This window comes from Corylus avellana, chromosome 3, assembly GCF_965113065.1.
Source record: "Corylus avellana chromosome 3, dhCorAvel1.hap1.2, whole genome shotgun sequence".
Taxonomy (NCBI): Eukaryota; Viridiplantae; Streptophyta; class Magnoliopsida; order Fagales; family Betulaceae; genus Corylus; species Corylus avellana.
Genome location: NC_142492.1, coordinates 28288582 through 28310060, shown reverse-complemented (window position 1 = coordinate 28310060; position 21479 = coordinate 28288582). Strand labels below are relative to the sequence as shown.

General features: G+C 34.8%; 2 protein-coding genes across 2 annotated transcripts; one reads left to right on the top strand and one right to left on the bottom strand.

Annotated features, from left to right (window-relative positions):
- The first annotated feature begins 7003 nt into the window (after nt 1–7003).
- On the top strand, nt 7004–12610 carry LOC148587054 (G-type lectin S-receptor-like serine/threonine-protein kinase RKS1). The gene is made up of 7 exons (XM_088514061.1): nt 7004–8371; nt 9182–9310; nt 9710–9906; nt 11291–11501; nt 11637–11874; nt 11978–12128; nt 12210–12610. The coding sequence occupies exons 1-7, from the start codon at nt 7096–7098 to the stop codon at nt 12522–12524; spliced, it is 2517 nt and encodes an 838-aa protein (XP_088370187.1). The 5' UTR covers nt 7004–7095; the 3' UTR covers nt 12525–12610.
- Nucleotides 12611–16018: 3408 nt separating this feature from the next.
- Nucleotides 16019–20789, bottom strand: LOC148587053 (Phosphotyrosine protein phosphatases superfamily protein). The gene is made up of 6 exons (XM_088514883.1): nt 20009–20789; nt 18636–18758; nt 17528–17621; nt 17234–17316; nt 17066–17155; nt 16019–16653 (listed from the first exon to the last, which is right to left on the bottom strand). The coding sequence occupies exons 1-6, from the start codon at nt 20228–20230 to the stop codon at nt 16279–16281; spliced, it is 987 nt and encodes a 328-aa protein (XP_088371009.1). The 5' UTR covers nt 20231–20789; the 3' UTR covers nt 16019–16278.
- Between the last annotated feature and the right edge of the window lie 690 nt (nt 20790–21479).

The window sequence follows — 21479 nt, the reverse complement described above, 5'->3', positions numbered from 1 at the left end:
TATTTCATGATCAAGGCTAGCACATTGTTCTGCAGTGCAAACCAGGAGTTCAGCATAGTAAAAGCATCATTGACATCTTCTTGGAACATAAAGAAGTTCATTTCAACTAGCAATATACTTTACAACTTCACCTGTATTAGAACATTTTCTTTTGTGTACTGAGCCCAAGTGGGATCCTAGTTTTTGACACTCATTTTTTGTGCAGACAAAGCTTTACAATGAGGATTGGATTGGTTTGAAAACCTTAGATAAAGCTGGAAGGGTCAAGTATGTTAGTGTTCCAGGAAATCATCTTGGGATCTCCAGAAGTGATATGAAAAAGTATGTTGTGCCCTACTTGGAGGGAAAGGCGTCAAGAAAGAACAGCATTGAAAAGGATTGTGGCATTAGTTTGCATGGAGTTGATGGTGGAGTTGTCCAAAGTAACGAGAGAGAACAAATTGTGTCTCAATTTGGGGAGAAAGCATCAACTAATGTGATACTCAAAGGATCATCATCCTATTGGTGGCCCCCTTCAATTACAAGTTTCATCAGTGAACTTCTCGGGCTCAGAGAGCTGTTGCCTCGTACTTGATTTGGATTTTTTTTTTTTTTTTTGGGGGGGGGGGGGGGGGTGCTGTGGGGGGCATCACCATCTCTTGGTGAAAGCTTTATATATATATATATACTCTGATTGTGGAAACATGTGATGAATACGCAAGGACAAATCTGGTTATACTATTGGCATTCATATAGTTAAAGGATTCTGCATATATATGTAGCTTGTTAGATACTTAGCTTATTAGTCTGTGATATCAGAATCTGATTATGTTGAGATCACTCGGTTATTTATACATTGTTTCATATACAAGTTTATTTCATTCACTACAAAAATTATGTTGATTAGTAACGTGTTAACTATTCATTACTTTTTGGCACGTTACAAATTAGTAACGTGTCAAAGAGTGACACGTTACTAATTATTTTAGTAACGTGTGAAATTCCACACATTACAAATTTGTAACGTGTTAGTTTGACACGTTACAAATTAGTAACGTGCCAAAATGACACGTTACAAATTTGTAACGTGCTAAAATGACACGTTACAAATTTGTAACATGTCAGTTTGACACGTTACAAATTTGTAACGTGTGAAATTCCACACGTTACAAATTTGTAACGTGTCATTTTGGCACGTTACTAATTTGTAACGTGTCAAACTGACACGTTACTAATTTTTTGTCAAATTAATTAATACCATTAATATTATTTGGTTACATATTTGTTATTTTAAAAATATATATATGTATTTAAAAAAATACTAGCAACTCTGTATATAGTCTAGAATATTATTTCTAAAAATCACAATTAAATAGTTTAATTATCATTACAATATGATAAATATATCAAATGGAAAGCTTTATCTATATACTAGTGCAGTAATATGAATAATTTAATTTGTACTTGAGCAACAATTGGATCTCTTCGTAGCTACTTTAGTATATGTTATTATAAAATGTAACAAAATTATTATGAAAACTAAATAAATCATTTTAGTATATGCATGTTGTCAATTTATTTAAAAATTTGAAAGAAAAAAAACAAATCTTGAAACTAGCTAACACTCACTTTTTAATATCTCTCAAATTAAATATTGCATTAATATCTACTCAAACTACAAAAAAAGTTTGTAAGGTAACCCTTTTTGAACTAAAATGATAAAAATACCCCTATAAAAAATGTAGGGAAAAATACATAAAATCAAGAAAGACATTATTAAAAAATTGGTAACCCATTTCAGCGAGTAATGGGTTAGCATAATTATATGACCATGGGCGGACTCACATATACCATTGGGGGGCCCCAAAAGTTTTAAAATTCTTCTTATAATATGTAAAAGACAAATTATATATTTCTATGTGATTATGTATTTATTTAAGTTCGTTTCCTCAAGTTGAAACAATATAGTTTTAGTCTCTGTAAATGACAATTTTATACATCCAGATGGAAGAAGTTTTTCCGACACAATTTTTTATAGAATAAAATCCTAGTCCAACAAGTGTTTTTCCAGCACTATATATATATATTTTTCGACACAATATACATTTTTTGACACTATATATATATATATATATATATATATATATATATATATATATATATATATATATATATATTTAAAAAAAAGATTCAAAAAAATTATTTTTAGCAACTTAGTAACGTGCCATGTGTGGCACGTTACTAAGTTGCCACATAATTATTTTTTTTTGAATCTTTTTTCCCCTGCACGAGTACTTCTCCTCCAAAGTTCTCCTCTTTTTTCCCTCTTCTTTTTCTTCTTCCTTTTCTTTCCCTCCAGTCCAGCCCACCAGCACCGTGTATCCCCTCCCAAACAGTTTTTTTTTTTTCTCTCTTCCTCCTCCGGCCGTTTGGTTCTCCTCCGGCGTTGCTGCATTTCTGCTTCTAGCTCCTCCCACGTGTGCGCCCTGCCTCCTCTCTCCCCCGCTCGTTTCCTCTCTTCTACGTTGGCCGGCGTTGTCTCCCTCCCGGCGGCCTCTGTCACTCCGGCGGCGTCGAACCCAGGTGACTCTCCGACACTCTCCCCCTCTCCAATACTATACTGCAGGTATATACTCAAATTTCTCAAATTTGATGTTTGAGAAATTTGATATAGGAGTGAGAAGAAACCCATTTTAATTTATCAAATTTGTTTAGCTTTTGTTTGATTTCCTGCAACCATTATTGTTTGAATGGCATATTATTTGTTAATTTTTAGGCTTTTGTTTGATTTCTTGATATTATTGTTTGAATGACATATTAGGAGTTTTGGGGGTTTTGGTTGATTTCTTGATATTATTGTTTGAATGGCATATTATTTGTTAATTTTTAGGCCTTTGTTTGATTTCTTAATATTATTGTTTGAATGGCATATTAGGAGTCTTGGAGGTTTTGGTTGATTTCCTAATATTATTGTTTGAATGGCATATTAGGAGTTTTGGGGGTTTTGGTTGATTTCTTGATATTATTGTTTGAATGGCATATTAGGAGTCTTGGGGGTTTTGCTTGATTTCCTAATATTATTGTTTGAATGACATATTAGGAGTTAATTTTTAGGCTTTTGTTTGATTTCTTGATATTATTGTTTGAATGACATATTAGGAGTCATGGAGGTTTTGGTTGATTTCCTAATATTATTGTTTGAATGGCATATTAGGAGTCTTGACTCTTGGGGGTTTTGTTTGATTTCTTGATATTATTGTTTGAATGACATATTAGGAGTCATGGAGGTTTTGGTTGATTTCCTAATATTATTGTTTGAATGGCATATTAGGAGTCTTGACTCTTGGGGGTTTTGTTTGATTTCTTGATATTATTGTTTGAATGGCATATTAGGAGTCTTGGGGGTTTTGTTTGATTTCTTGATATTATTGTTTGAATGGCATATTAGGAGTCTTTGGGGTTTTGGTTGATTTCTTGATATTATTGTTTGAATGGCATATTAGGAGTCTTGGAGGTTTTGGTTGATTTCCTAATATTATTGCTTGAATGGCATATTAGGAGTCTTGGGGGTTTTGGTTGATCTCTTGATATTATTGTTTGAATGGCATATTAGGAGTTAATTTTTAGGCTTTTGGTTGATTTCTTGATATTATTGTTTGAATGACATATTAGGAGTCATGGAGGTTTTGGTTGATTTCCTAATATTATTGCTTGAATGGCATACTAGGAGTCTTGGGGGTTTTGGTTGATTTCCTAATATTATTGCTTGAATGGCATATTAGGAGTCTTGGGGGTTTTGGTTGATCTCTTGATATTATTGTTTGAATGACATATTAGGAGTCATGGAGGTTTTGGTTGATTTCCTAATATTATTGTTTGAATGGCATATTAGGAGTCTTGGGGGTTTTGGTTGATCTCTTGATATTATTGTTTGAATTGCATATTAGGAGTCTTGGGGGTTTTGGTTGATTTCTTGATATTATTGTTTGAATGGCATATTAGGAGTCTTGGAGGTTTTGGTTGATTTCCTAATATTATTGCTTGAATGGCATACTAGGAGTCTTGGGGGTTTTGGTTGATTTCCTAATATTATTGCTTGAATGGCATATTAGGAGTCTTGGGGGTTTTGTTTGATTTCTTGATATTATTGTTTGAATGGCATATTATTTGTTAATTGTTAGGCTTTTGAATGGTATATATATATATATATATATATATATATATATATATTTTGTTTGATTTCCTGATATTCGTATGCAGTGAATGGCATACTAGGAGTCTCCTTTGAACATTACCCAATATCTTGTTTGAAATATTGCTCCTTAATAAAGTATATGTTTCTTAGATTTTTCATTTAAAAGGATTTTGCTTTCTTTTTTGTTCTTTGGATTTGTTGTTGGTTTCTTTCATTCTTGCAACTTACATTTCATATTGCTTGCAAGCTTAAATTAATGAAAAACGTGGAAAGTATATATATAGTAGTTAAAAATATTTCTCTACGTACCATTAATGTGCATGCTTGTTGGATTGATTCGATTTAGTTGAGGGTGGTTGATCCAACTAATTATAAGACAAACAATCACCACTTGTCATCTTGACTCTCTCCACGAATATAGCTCATGGGGGGCTTGGATGATTCTATTTTATAAGGGAACAAGAGATATTATAATGAAGAAAAATGTTGACTTACAATCTTCTTAATTAGTAACAGAATGTCTGAATTGAAAATTTTTTAAGCATTAAGAGAGTACATTGTCAATTTTTAAACATTAATATTCGAATTAAAAAATTTATAAAACTTTAGGAATAAAGTGAATTTAACACAATAAATAAACAACTGTGAGAAAAGAGCCAAGAGCATGACGTTGATAATTGGACTGCACTGAAATGGATATGATCATTAATTTTGGTTGGGCCAAAATATGCAGAATCAACCAACTTATCTTACTGCCTTTAATGTCATTGACCCACATGCCTCTTGAGCATGGCTGTCCCCATTATTAAAACCAGCCAACTGAATTTACATCAGCCAGTGGGATATGGGTTCTTTTTTCTTTTTTCTATTTTCCTTTTTCTTTTTCCTTTAGCATGTCGGTTCGATTATATCTACCTGTATATATTGCTAGCAATATATATATATATATATATATATATCATTGGTGAACTTGATCTCCAAAAACTATATACATATAAATTATATTGCTAGCCAATGCGACACGTAGCAATATAATTTGTTTGATTTCCTGATGACCATATATATATTTGCTGACTAATTGTTGTGTAATCATTTGCAGTGAGTGCGGAGAAGTCAACCCGTTATGATGGTATTCACCAGATTTTTTGTTGGGGTGTTTATACGTAATGTACTCAAGAATCACTTAACTTGTATGTTTAAGGTTTTGTTAATGTATATGTATATAGTTATAATTTATTTGTGGACAATGACGTAATATACAACAATGTTATTGTATATATATATCAATTTTTATGGACATGAAATGGATATATGTTGTGGGGAATGTTGGGATAGGACTTGAGAAATGGATGTATGTTGATAGCAATTGATAGTGAGAGCAATTTATGATGTATGATCAGGTGTGTACAAATAAACCAAATTTGGAGAAATTAATTTAAAAAAAAAAAAAAAAAAATTTATGCACAAAATCGTAACGTGTCAAAAACTGACACGTTACTACTTAGTAACGTGTCAGTTTTTGACACGTTACTATACTTAGTAACGTGTCAAAAATTGACACATTACTAAGTAGTAACGTGTCAGTTTATGACACGTTACTATACTTAGTAACGTGTCAGTTTTTGACACGTTACTAATACTTAGTAACGTGCCATAAATCGACACGTTACTAAGTAGCCAGACACGTTACTATATACATGTTACTAAAATTTAGTAACGTGTTAACCCTAGTGACACGTTACTAAACCACTGTTACTAACCCACATAATTTTTGTAGTGTATATTATTCTGTAATATTTTGTATTAAATTTCTGATTTCATTCGTATTGTATTTCCTATTTTGATTGGCCGCATTCTACTATAAATAATGCCCAGCAACAAGGTTTTCTGTGTGTTATGTATTCTTCTTTAGCATAAATTTCAATGCCAGCAAGGAATTGGGACAGCTGCATTCTTCCTTGTCTCGTATTGCTGCTACCTGAGAATTGGGAGAGAGACTGCGAAATGTGGGGAGAAAGAAATGAAAAGAAAATAACAAAAAGCAAGAGATTCTCTTCACCTTTTGTCTTTTTTATTTTTTTTTATTTTGTGTGTGTGTGTGTTTTGGCTAATTCTATAGATAGGTTTAGAGGTGAAGCCTAGTAATCTTATTTCGTCTTCTTGATATGATTAATGAATATTCTTCATAGATTTAAAAGCATAGCTTTGTGAAAAGATGGGACTGCAAACGTAATGGTTTTGCAAGGAAACCGCGGATTTTTTTTTTTTTTTATTTTAATAATAATAATAATATAGAGAAATGGTATATAATTTGATGTAGAGTGTATTTGAATTGGTAGGTAATACGAAGAGCCTAACGGTATATCATTCATTGTTCAAACTGCACCAACAAAAGTAAGCTATATGGTTGTGTATGCTTTGTTTTCCTCCGACTATTCTATTAAACTGATGTGTCCAAAATTACGTCCACTAAAAAATTTCTTTCAAACCATTCTATTAAAAATACATGTGCCTAAAATTACATGCATATTGGACTATGTCATTCAGCTGCTCATCTTTTCCAATTAAAATAGGCAAGAGACTCTTGTGGTTTCTATTTCCTCCACTATGCACCTTACTTACTAAAAATATCTCACCTACACTCTAGTACTCTGAATCTTTTGAGTCCAGTCAAATATTACCCCTATTCAAGTTCCCACTTATATCCGCCACTGCATTGTGGTTTCTATTTCCTCCACTGTACACCTTACTCATTAAATATCTCACCTACACCAACTTCCCACACTAGTACTTGTGAATCTTTTGAGTCCTGTCAAATGTTACCCCTATTCAAGTTCAGTTTGATCGTTAATCTTAACCCAATCCCACCGACACACAGCATTCTTGTTGGCCAACCTATAATCTTCATCGGAAAAACCACCATGAATCCGGCTAAAGAGTTATTGAATACATCATTGCTTCTCTCCCTACTTGTTTTCCGATTTTGCATTTCCCTTGACACCATTTCCCCAAACCAGCCCGTTAAAGACGGTGACATCCTGGTTTCGAAAGGAAAAACCTTCGCACTTGGGTTTTTCAGCCCGGGAAACTCTGGCCGACGCTACATCGGAATATGGTATAACAAAGTTCCTCAACAAACCGTTGTGTGGGTGGCAAACAGAGACATCCCTCTCAATGATACCTCCGGAGTCCTCTCCATCAACGGCCATGGAAACCTCGTCCTTAACAGCCAAAACCGAAGCACCCCAATCTGGTCTACAAACGCTTCAATCTCAACCACGAACAATTCTATGGCTCAACTCTTAGATTATGGGAATCTTGTTTTGGTTCTACGAGACAGTCAAAGGGTTACATGGCAGAGCTTCGACTATCCCAGCAATACTATGCTTCCGTTGATGAAACTTGGGCTGGACCGGCGGACCGGGCTCAGCCGATACCTAACATCTTGGAAGTCCGAAGATGACCCGGGAACCGGAAGCTTCTCATTGGGGATTGACCCAATTGGGTACCCACAATTTTTGTTAAATAAGGGCGCAACTCCATGGTGGCGGGCCGGACCTTGGACTGGCGAAAGATTTAACGGTCTACCTGAAATGAATCATAGTCCTATTATCAAAGCCAGTTACGTGAATAATCAAGATGAGGTCACGCTTATGTATAATGTAACTGACCCTGGAGTTTTTACTAGACTGGTGTTGAATGAATCAGGAATCGTTGATCGATCCACGTGGGTTGAGGCAAGATGGTTCGAGGTTTGGTCTGATCCGAAAGAGCCGTGCGATAAGTACAAAGAGTGCGGTCCAAATAGTTACTGCGACCCATACAATCCAGAAAAGTTTCAGTGCACATGCTTACCAGGGTTTGAACCCAATTCGACCCGTGATTGGTACTTGAGAGACGGGTCGAGCGGGTGTGTGAGGAGGCGGGGAGTATCCGCGTGCGGCAGTGGAGAAGGGTTTGTGAAGTTGGCACGTGTGAAGGTGCCGGATACTTCAATAGCACGTGCGGACATGAATCTGAGTTTGGAGGAGTGTAGGCAGGAGTGCTTGAGGAATTGTTCTTGTACGGCTTACTCCAGTGCAGACGAGACAAGGGGAGGGATTGGGTGCTTGGCATGGCACGGGGACTTGGTGGACACTAGAGTCTACTCCAATGCAGGACAAGAATTATATATACGTGTGGATGCAGTTGTGCTAGGTAATTTTCCATTTTTATAACTTTTTCTTTATCACTATTTTTTGAATTGGAAAATGTTATCTGAATGTCTATTATATATTTTATCTTACTTGAATTCTAACCCACCAGCAACAAGTGGATTTTTGTATGATTTTCTAAACTTGTATTGATGTATTCCTTATTTTTTTATGTCCTTATTTGTCACACATGCCGCATCTGATCTTTGATATAATGAAGACAGTTTCATGCATTCCCCTTAGGATGAGGATCATGTTATTAGATTTTCTCAGTTTTATTGAAATTCGGATAATTTAAGAAAGCGGGACTATATAGTTCATTTGCTCTGAACAATTTAAGATGTATGATTCACTTGTTCAAAGACAGTTTGGCCTTCAATCTCATCTGTTAGGCTGTTTGAATTTATGTAAAATTCGAAGAGCCTAATAATAAGAGATCCCAATCATTCCCTTAAACCCATATTCCTTTCTTCCACTCCCTTTTTTCTTGCAATTTTCATCAATATTTACCCGTTATGTTCAATTACCCTCTTCGATTTATGATGCCAATACAAATAATGTTTATGTTAAATTACCATTTATGCTAAAAATTTATAGGAATAAAAAAAATATATGTAAATTTAAGTATTTGATTAATATTGAACACTCTCCTTATCTGTGAGTTCAAACTCTTTTGTATTCAAAACAATTGTTTTGATAGCATGTTAAATCACCATTTATCTTAAAAAACTTAAATCAATAAAAAAAAAAAATGTAATAATTTAATAATATTTTAACAGTTTCTTTCTTTTCTTTTATTTTCTTTTCATTTTAGCTCAAAATTCAAAGAAAAAAGGCCTTATTAGGAGCAAGAAGATATTGGCAGTTCTTATAGTTTCTGTTGCTGTAATGTTGCTTCTTTTGGTCTCCATTGGATATTGGCTGGTAATGAAGAACAAAAGAGGTAAGTAAACTATTTTCACTATTTTATTTGAACCAGTTTGTATTTCTTTTTTCTATTCATCTATTTCTTTATTTCTAAGCCTGGTAATTAATGAATGCTGTCAAGGTGACTTTATGTTGTAAACCAATAATCAGATATTAAAAAATAATTAGTTTGGTAACCGAGGAGGCAAGAAAGAAAGTCGGAATTTTTACTGCCATAATCAATCAATTACCAGAAGAGCTATAAACCCAACTCATTTCATCGTACCAATGATAAAATGGAAAATTATAAGGTTGAATTCTGCAGCTTGTTCTGCTCCTCTATTTCATTATTTTCTTTTAATGCATTTCTTTTTGTGTTGGAATTCATAATTGCAAAAACAATCTTTTGTAACGATGTGCTTGCATGATTGGACAGGGAGCAGAAGACAAGTCGCATTGTTTAATGACGATACAAATGGCGCACAATCATTTCTTCGAGATTTTGCGAAGCTTGATGAAACTAGAAGAAAACCAGATGTGCAATATTTCGATCTGAGCACCATAGTTGCTGCCACGGACGATTTCTCCCTGTCTAATAGGCTTGGACAAGGTGGTTTTGGCCCGGTCTATAAGGTTAGTTTCTTGCACGTACACATTAAATGTAAATATTAACCAATATTACTATTCCTATTTCAGTACAAGTTGAGAAATGGTAGAGCATCTATCCCATCTTTTTTTCTTTTTTTTTTTCATACATTTAAAAAAGAAAAGAAAAATAAAAAATCAATCATTAGATTTGTAAGATATATGAGATATTTATGGGTACACATAGAATTACAAAGGGATTGAGGCTTACACGTTGACGTGGCAAGAGCTATGTCGGTTAAAAAAAATTCTCATATTCGATTAAGAAATAATAAAAATTTATTCTTTCGATCATCTTCATATAGTGAATTGATGAATTTACTATTTAATTTGTGTGTGACCCACATAATAAGTTCACAAATATAGTTATTAATTTATTGGATTTGCAAAAAGAGATAGTTGAAAGATGATTGTGTAGCATGCCTCTATTAAACTCGTCCTCGTAATGTCTACGGAATGTGACAAGCACCCGTTTGAAGAAAGTGATCAACGGGTGCTTGAACGTCTAAAAAATTTATAAGAAAAATGATTTTCCCCTCTTTTGAATTCGAGAATTAAAAGGCAAAACTGATTAGAGACGATTTTAACGAGCAAAGAGAAGAACCAGAAGAAAATAGAGTCAAAGAGTGACGAAGCTCCAATGAGGAACAAAGAAAACTGAGCCAAAGAGACAAATGCTCAATGACAATGAATTTTTTACAAAAAGGATTTCTTGTTCAGACCCACGAAGGATGGATATATATATATGTGTTGACAATGAATCCTGAAGTTTTAATTATGACAATTTTTTTGTTCAGACCCACGAAGGATTTCTTGTTGCAGACGTTCAGACCCACAAATTTCAATGCTTGAACCACAATTAAAGCAGACGTTTTTCAAAGAAATTTGTTGAATCATCATTTCAAGTAGGGCAGTTTTCAATCAAACCAGCCTTATAAAAAAAAAATCATATCTCGAGTTTCTAACATGGGATGTAAGCATGCTTGGTGGCGTTAAAAAGCTAATTCAAATGAAGTTTATTGGGTCAAAACGAGATCTAAAGAGAAGATTAAAACCTTGGAGAGTGTTTCTCATTTGAAGTTACGTTTGAATGAGTTACTTGTTTGGAAGCCAGTTCAAACAAGTGTTTGGTAGGTTTGAACAAGGATTTTATAGAAGCACTCCGTTGAAGTCTCGTCTAAAGTTAGGTTCGAACGAGCCACTACCTGAATTTAAATAATACTTTAACATGCACCTAGAGCAATATTTGATGGAGGGATTCACATGGTGGTTTACATGCATGGCTACATCATACATGCATAGCAATGTTAAAAAAAAAAAAAAAAGATAATATATGTTAATTAATTGGTGTAAGTTCCCATTATAATTGCAGGGTCAACTAGCGAATGGACAGGAAATAGCGGTGAAAACACTCTCAAAAAGTTCAAAACAGGGCACTGAAGAATTTAAGAACGAAGTTAAGCTGATAGCGAAACTCCAACATAGGAATCTTGTGAGGCTTTTTGGTTGTTGCATTCACAAAGAAGAGAAGATGTTGATCTATGAATACATGCCAAACAAAAGTCTTGACTTTTTCATCTTCGGTATGCATTTTCTTCAATCACCACTCATTTTCAATTATATAAATGTGAGAGTAAAATTTTATTATTTTTTTGGCATGTAAGTATTGTTTTCACTATGTATTATTGATAGAATCTTAATTTCATGTTTTGGGTCAGACGAAATAAGAAGGAAATTGTTAGATTGGAGAAAGCGATTTGACATTATTTCTGGAATTGCTCGAGGAGTCTTATATCTTCACCAAGATTCAAGGCTAAAAATCATCCACAGAGACCTAAAAGCAAGTAACGTTCTACTAGATGCGGCAATGAATCCAAAAATTTCAGATTTTGGGTTGGCTAGAATGTTTGGTGATGATCAAGATGAAGCAAATACAAGAAAAGTTGTTGGCACATAGTATGTCTCTCTCTCTCTCACACACACACACACATGGACCTACAATGCTACTAAAAACAAAACTTAGATGACCATCATTTTTTGTTTTTTGGTGTAATTGCAGTGGATACATGTCTCCAGAGTATGCAATGGAAGGGTTATATTCTATAAAATCAGATGTCTTTAGCTATGGTGTCTTGACACTAGAGATAATCAGTGGCAAGAGAAACAATTATTATCACATCGGAAGTCCTTCCCTAAATTTGATTGGATATGTAAGCAAAAGCCTAAATTTGATTGAATTTTACCCCAGGTGGCAATTACTCTAAAGATAAAAACTCTTAAATTTATTGCAGGTATGGGACCTATGGATGGATGGCAAAGCCTTGGACGTAGTCGATCCATCATTGGGTCAGGAATATCCCACTCATGAAGCTCTGAGATGCCTTCAAATTGGGCTCTTATGTGTGCAAGAACAAGCCACAGATCGGCCAACCATGCTTGAAATTGTCTTCATGCTTGGAAATGAAGGAACTGTTCCATCTCCTAACAAGCCAGCATTTATCAACAGAAGTTACAAAACCAGTAATTCTGGTCTGGATTCCTCAAGCTCTAAAGGACCACCTACTTCCTCAAATGAGCTGACCACCACCATGCCTGAAGGTCGTTAAACTTGTGTACAACTATTTGATCTCTACATTTGTAAAAATTGGTCTGTAAAACTATGAATGTTAAGTAACATGATGCTTCTGAGTTTTATCCTTCAGGTCAACCTTATTTCTTTTGTTGGTTTAATGACCGACATAGGCAGTCGATAACGAGTCAACTATCCAGTTTCCTTAAAAGCTTAGAATTTATTTTCAGACACCATGAGTTTTATTTTTAGTAAATGTAGAAACAATAAAAATGATTCGCATTCATTAATACCATCCCATGTACTTAAATAGTTTTATCCCCTATACAAATGAGGATACAAATGCATCGTCATGAAAGGATATGGGTATTTTTCAGGAAGAAAATTAAAGGATATGGAAATTGGGTGGTGATGTAGACCGAGAGAGAATTACAACCCTATTGACCCCATAATTTTAAAAATCTCTTCAATAATTATAAGTTCTTCTCAAATAAATCCTCTAAAATTTTATTTTACCCCTTTAAAAGTTTTTGCTTTAGTTTTGCCCACCTAATTATTAACATTCGGGTTTCACCCCTAAATGTAGACCAGATTGTCCACAGCTTTATAGACGGCATGGCCTCCCAATAAGGATGGTGTGACCTCCCAATCGGTGTTATTCAATATGAAACATTCTTGAGAGAATTTTTCCCTTATTCCCCATAATTATATTCTTAATAAAAGTCAGGATTTATAGAAAAGTTAGTTATTTGCAAGTTTTTGTTCTCACCACAACACGTTTCAGCAAATGGGATTCTTTTTTTTTTTTTTGTTAATGTAAATTAGTCCAAATTGAATTGCACCATTAAATCACTATGATCAAGTCCAAAGAAACTCATACTTATAGCATCAGCAACTAGTGATGGGTAATACCATCGACTTTCTAGAAGGGGACCAAGTGCCTTCTAGGCCCATGGGCCATCGGGCCCCTTTAACCTTCGGCCCACAAGCCTTGATCCATAGGGAAGATTGAGTGACCTCTCAAGTCCCACACCAGCTGATGAGTGTTCTACCGTGAAACAATCCTTAAGTAAACCATCAGTTAAGGCCCCATGATTTGATCGCTTGGGCTATTGGCCCATGGCTCTGGCTTTGGCCGATCTACCTAATGGTTGATTCGTGAGGATGTCTTTCCTTTCCATTGAAGTTCTCGCTCGCTGTACTTTCTTTGTTGGGCACACTTGTCTTACTTGTAATGACCAAAGTCATGTTAAGAGAGCCACAAACCCCCTAGGCCAAAGGTATGCTCGATATTACCTTCAGCCCTACTGCTGTAGTTATATATATAGAAAACATTGTATTGACTTAAGCATCAAAGTGTCTCAGTTGATATCTCTAGCAAGTCACCCCTTGTTTTTTTTATTTTGCAAGTACCCTAGACCAAGTCGAGGGCTAGGTAGCGATCAACTATATCAACCACGACTAAATTTAACATCAAAATCTCCTTGAAAGAAAATTTAAGATATCCCACAAGAATCAAAAAGACATTTTCTTGGTTACAACAAATTGCATTAATATGAAGTCTCCATCACCCCTTAGTTATGATAGTGGCAGGAGTAGTTCAAATAATTAATGTGGCCAATATTAGATAAGTCATGAAAACACTCTGTTCCAGCAAGAAATTGATACATCAATACATCATATCATATACAAAGCAATTAATATCCAGCTCCAATTTGTGGCTAAAGCTGCTCCCGGGTCACCAATTAATCAATTCTAGACAACTAAGAAGCAACTTTCTGGTTTTTCCACGATCATATCCCATGCTAGTGTATGTAATAAAATAAAGTACTTCCTTTTCTTAGTAATTTTTTTTTTTTTTTACATGTCCGCCAAGATAAAGAAAAGCAAAAAGGATATTCAAACTAATAACATCCGCTTCATAAGGTATGGTTTTCAACTGACTAAACTACCCTTAAAGACTTCTTAATTAGTTTCATTTACACAGTCGCTTGCATTGACATTTGTCACATTTCAATTCCTCTTTTAGGAGATTTGGACCACCACCTAGATTTCAATGCTTTCCGCAACCTCATATGATTAGCCAGGACATATATATATCTAATCTTCATTAGGAAAACCATGTTTCTTGCTAAAGCGGTATTGATTACTAAATTAAAGGATCTTACAAGTAATCGAATATATAAAACATATTATTTAACCCTCATGCATATGATTGGTTTTTGGAAAATATTTGAGATTGTACACGTTTTTTACTATAATTTTCATATAAATTGATGTAGCAATTCTTAATTGATGAACTGATTAAGGATACATAAACTATCATGCCATTTTGTAAAGAAATTTGTACTAAAGGCTATTAAGTCACTCTTATTTTTATGGTACAATTGGGTTTACAATTTTAAAAATAGCGATTTAAAAATGTGTTTGTTTGAAAATGTAATTAAATGTTTAACAAAATCGCCTTTTGGCCTTTAAAATTATAAATTAATATTTAAAATCATAATTTTTTAAAAACAACTTCTTCTTCATGAAAGGTAAACTCTTAACATATTGAGCTATCCTCGAGAATATGCCAAATTGTCTTAAAAGATGTAAAATTGACAAGACAAAAAGATATGTACGGAAACATTATTAACCTCAAGAGTAATGCTACACACATTATAACTCCAGCACTTTCTCTTTTGCACTCTCTAAGACGTGGCATTACTCCATCCTTAAAGATACGATCATGCATTTAACCGTTGAAGTAGATTCTTTAAAAACCATTCTCATTGTGCCAAGAGAGGCATGAGATGAGATCTCGTATGACTCGTATTATTATCACTCAGAATCTCTGCAGACCTCAAGGTTTAAGACAAGCAAGGACAAGTTCTTTTCTTGTAACGTTCAGGATTCATGCAGTATAACTAGATTGCCTCATATGGTTTTATTTTGTATTCTTTTCTTGATTCTTCACTAGATTAAAAGACTTCATGCCTCTTTTCTCAGGCTTCATCGACTTTCTTCTTCACTTTCCACCACCTCTTCTAGTATCTCTATCTTCCACCACTAGCTCACTCTTCAACTCCAGATACTAATAATGCCGTATGTTTTAATAATATAAGGCCCCAGTTTTGTGTTGCTGTGACTGTTAAATTACTGGAAACATCTTTCAGATTGTAGAAGAGTTTGGCCCTAGTTGCCTCCTAAATTAGGTCAATAGAAAGTAGAGGTTGAAAACAAAATATACTTCTGCGCCAGATAGTGTTGCTTCTTTTCCCTCGCCTATAGTGGTGATGTCTAGAAAGAAACTCACAAGTTTCTGCTTTGGTGACTCATAAGTTGCATGTGTAAGCATAAATCTAAACGTATGCTATAGTTTATCATCACTAGGAACAGCTCTTTTTCCAATTATACTGCAACTCGAAGCTCATGACTCTGCAAGTTTCAGGGAATATGCCCTTACTGATGATAAAGTTTTTGGGACATCTGTTCCTGTTCCAGGCTCCACTACGAGTGCAAGTGACAAGTTTTTGAAGGTACTTCACAGTGCTAAAAGCCCTCCCTTCAATTTTATGGATGCAATCTTCCAAAGGTATTGTCATTATTTACTCGGCTCATAATTCTCATCTTTCTTACAGTTTGAATCAAGACAAAAGTAACTCAATTTACAAGGGGGAGGGGGGGAGACCAAAGCTTCAGGTCTGCCTAATACAAACATTATTTGCCTTTTTTTTATGTACGAGAAAGGAAATGTGTAGGAGAGAAACTTATCAAACATCTTCTATGCAACTTCGGAGGTTCATTTCTCAGTAGATGTGGATGTCCACACTAATTCCTCCCAGATGATCAGCCCTGATTGAGCAGCTGCTCTCGCTGCCCACCTTCTCCCCTGAAATACTCTGGTGCGTGCGGCAGCGAAACCATAGGCATGAGATTCTTGCCAGCGCTGCCTTACCAGCAACTCGGACCCCATAGACCACACTTAAATCTGCCCATATCCCTGAATCAAGACTTGAGTCATACCCTTCAAGATCCGATTCCGTTACAACGACTACTGATCCATCATCAAATGCAACGAGATCTTGTGAGGCTGCTGATCCTGCGGCTTTCATTATTATATCAGTCATGTGAGTGTAGATAACAGCTTTTTTAACCATAAGATGGTAGTATTCCTGAACAGCCTGTAATAATTTCCAACAAAGATTAGCCAAGAAAAACCAAGAAATATTTTGCTGAAAAAACGGGGTTAAATTACAGCAACACAAGTATAAATGAATGCCATTAACTAATTGCCCAGAAAAGCATGCCACTAAAATAATTTAAAAAAATTTTAAAAAGAAAAAAATGGCAAACAAATCCACCAGAAGGTTAAAATAAAAACCATCTCTCAAATAATTCATTTAATGAAGCTTCACGACATGGTTCATAAATCATTTACAATGCGTGGGAAAACATATAGTGAAAAGGAAACTAAGCAGTCCTCTGCTACAGGATGAGAAAAAAAAAAAAGAATTCCAGAACTTCCAAAGCCAAATCGCATATAATGACAACCTGACATGTGATGCCAAACTTTTACCAATATTTCAATAATACCTGCCGCTGGGAAGAGGCTAAAAGCACCCTCGGCCTGATGGATCTCACGTACTCATACGCAGCATCAGGTGTCATCTGCTTGTGTTGCACCTATAAAATAAAATGGAATCTCAGAAAAGGTGGAAAATTTTAAATAGATTACAAGTAATTTTTATTTTGTGAACTGACCAGGTAACATAATACAACGGTTGTGCTGCGGCCCCGTCCAGCTTTGCAGTGAACATATGTAGTTCTTCCACAAGATGCATTTTCTTCATGAAAGCAAAATAAGAAAGGTCAGGTAATCATAGGGAATATCTCCAAAAAGGAACAATTACATACTTTTGAATAAAATAACCACGTGTCACTGGATATAAAGACTAATTTCTGCTAAATCACAAAAAAATAAAAAATAAAAAATAAATAAAAAATTATGTTCTACATAATCAAAGCAGGAAAAGCCAGATAGAAAAAAATGCTCACCATGTATGAAGCTTACAGCCTTGCATATATTATCCAAGGATGGGGCAAAGCAGTAGTCTCTTGTAGGTATCACGAGATGGTCAATGCCATAAGCCTGCAAAAATCATAATAATACATCATACATTATATATAGAGGAACTTGATGAACAACACGGAATTTGGGCAAAATGCTTAGGATGTTAGTTTACAGCTGCCCCTATAAAAATATAAATGACAATCAAACACATGTATCATGCATAGTGTTGGAAGAAAAGCATTTTCTTTTTTTTGGGAGAGAGAGAAACTATGCTCATCGCATGTGTTTATTGGATGTATAACTAAGAAAAACAAAGAAAATTGATTAGCATTCTAAAAGGGAAATACTATCAAACAACATATAGTCACCCATCAAAACCCTTCACTCTTTGATCTCAGGTCAATTCCAAACTAACTAACTTGAATGTGGCCACATAAGTCAGTCAAATTATTTAAGATGTCCAAATTAATCCCTGGTAAATGGCCAACCATGTTATTTAGCAAATCACACATTTAAAGTAAATCAATTAAGAGTGTTGACTCCAAGTTAAACCCAAAGGCACAATATCAAAAACCTGACAATTTTTATTGTAGCAGCTCAATGCTTCACAGGATCTTCTTTGGAAAACAGAACAAATATTTTTCACTTAAATATTTACTATATTTTTTTTATAACCTATAAAACTCTTTACAACTATACAAGATGAAACCAGTGACCTTACCCTCCAACCCTCTATTGGCTCTTACATATGTACTAAATTATCATACCCTTTCATTCAGGTTTATTTCTTCCAGAAGCAGCACATACATGAGAAACCCATTACTTACAGATTTTATGTTCACATTTGAAACAAAACTATAGTTATACAGTCAAAATAAGAATTGTGACACGACACTCCTCAAGTAAACAGGAGTACAAAACTGAATCAACTTCACCTACTGCCTCTTTAATCTAGCATCAAAGTATAACATGCGTATCTAATGCAAATAACAGCCAAAAAGGTTTCATTATGGACAGAAAAAATGAACCATTATGACTACTAAATTACAGAAAAGATATCTAGCCACAAACTACCCAGGATAAAACACTCACATGATATAGAGATGTTGAAACCAAAGTCTCATAGGACTCATTTAGTGTGACTACTCCGCAAACACCAAGATCCTTCAGGCGGGGAACATCAGTAGGGAATGGAACAGCACCTAACAGTATAAACTGAAAATAGGTATATTAGATATCTGGTTCCAACCAAATTATATACCAATTACAAAGAAGAATATAAAAGATATAGAAAACTTTACTCCCAAATGCTCAAGCTACAAAGTTACAGTCACCACTGAATACAGATCAGAAAGGAAGGGAGAAGGGAAAGGGTGGATGACATATAATTGAGCAAAAACCATTAATTTTACCAATAGAAATTGCACCCATTTCCCATTAACTTACAACTGTAAAGAGAAAATAAGTTAACAGCAACAAGCAGACACTATAGAATCGCACAATTCAGCAAATAAAGGACAATGTGGCATTTAGAAGTAATCAGCAAAGTACCCAAGAGAAAAACGTAAAAGAAAACAGAAATATATAACACAGATGAAAAAAAAAAATTCAGTAAACTTCTAAGCCCATCCAACATATTCCTTGAGCTTGCAATACATGCAGGAATCAAGTAAGAAAGAACAAAAATAATACAAGTTTAACAGGCCAACAATATAGGAGAAACAAAAAGGCATACCCAGTGGCATGAAGTACATTGCAATAATGTATCCAAGACAGAGACCACAAAAATTTACCATAAAGCACTATTACCCACAATATAGCACAAAATTTAGATATTACCAATACATTCAACTATACTTGATTCTCTGATCTCCACTTACCAAAAGAGTTTTATGATCACGTGGTTCTAGTTCCTGTTAATCGATTTGTCAATCAGATTTAGACAAGCAAGGGGGACACACAAAATTTGCAATGGAATCAATCAAGTAGAATATAAATGAAGAACGAGGATGAAACCAAAAAATCAATAAATAATCAAATTTTAAAGTTCGCCAGTGAGCTGTGATGTCTGTGCTTACCTTCACCAACCACAAGATTTTATTGAAGTCAAACCCAATAACTTGTGCTATGATGCCCGCCATGTAACTTGTTTGAAATGCTAATGCCACTCAATTTTATTAAAAAAGGAAAACCAATATAAAAATAAAACATTGACAAAATTCCTGGATTTTAAGTCATTTCATCTTCCTTTAAACGCTATTAAACCTATGCCCATCAATTATAGATTCTTCACAAAAGCTAAAATACCCCTAAAGAAAGAACTAAAATCCAAACCCATTTCAATGGCAATAAACCACAGCAGAAAGCAACGAGATCTCATCCAAAATCAATCAACAAGCACAAATATTATAATACACTATGTAGCAAAACAGCAAGAACCATTAACAAGCAAAACGAAATTATACCTCAGCAACTTTATCCCACCACCTGAACTCGGCCTGGAACTTATTCCTGACAACATTGTACAGCAGAGTGGGGTAGAATAGCGCACGAGCCCCAGCTCCGATCAAAACCCGCTTTGCATCTGAAACAACGACGCTTCTGCCACCGACAACACCATCACCACCGCACGAATTCCCTTCTTCCCCACTTCCCACCTCCCCTTCCTTCAATTCCTCAATATACATAGCCTCAATACAAACTCAGCAAACACACAAACAACTAAAGCTGTACCCAATTCTGAAACAAGAACTTAATTACCCGGAACAAAACATATACATAAACACAATTCACGTCATCTTAATTCGCCATCCACAAACCTCAAAGAAAACCCCTAATTTTGTGTCTAAAATTGTAAAATAATTACAGGAGAGAGAGAGAAAACCTAGAATTCCTACAACAAATCAGAAATAGGAGGATCGGGAAGGATTTTGATGGGAAAATATGGGAATCGAAGTTTCTGCGAGAGATCATCACCATATTTTGCAAAAGAGGGATGGATCGGACAGTGAAAACGAGGCGGAGACGATGGAGGTGTGATCGAAGAACACAAGACGTCGAAAAGTGATGGACTTTCGAAGAAACCCTAACCTAACCCTAGGGACTTTGCTTGGATGAGAGGATTGCCTGGGTTCTACTCCACCTTTTCCTCAACAAACTCTGAAACTGAACGAGAGAAAAAGAGAGACACAGAGAGAGAGAGAGAGGGAATAGAAATGGTGGGTATGGAAGGCTAAAAGTGCCGGGGCGGTGAGAGAATAAGTGTGAAAGGCAATGAATCAATCAATAATAATACCTTTATCGTCAAATCTATAAATTGATTTGTGCTTATTTACAAAGTAGTCTAATAAAATAAGGATAGAGTTTTCTTTTAAATCGGGTTATATGAACTTCCTTCAATTCAGTTTATAAAAATATCAAGTATCATTTTAACATGTGAGATGCACATATTTTTTTAATTGCATAGACAAAGTTAAAATAAATAATTTAAAAACTCATGTGCATTTTACATATTATCAAAAAAAATGACAAATGTCATTTATAGACTGAATTGAAAGAAGTTCCTCCAATCCAATTTGAAAGAAAACTCTGATGTTAACTAAAAAACATATTAAAAATATGTTTATATCCGATTAGTAAGGGTGTAAATGCGGATGTAGAATGTAGATACCGTTATTTTTTGACATGTTCACATAAGGGATGGAGATTCGAATTAGTGATCTTCGCTTCATTAGGCGTGATCCACATCCTGAGCCAATTGAACTACCCCTTGAGGACGTGAATACCGTTATTGAAAATATTCAAATGCACTATATGCGTATGCACTTATTACCTATTAGGTATTTGCATCCACATCTGCAGCATGCCATTAATATCCGCATTTGTACCATTATTAAATGCTATTATTATCCCTTATGTACATTTAAACTATTGGCG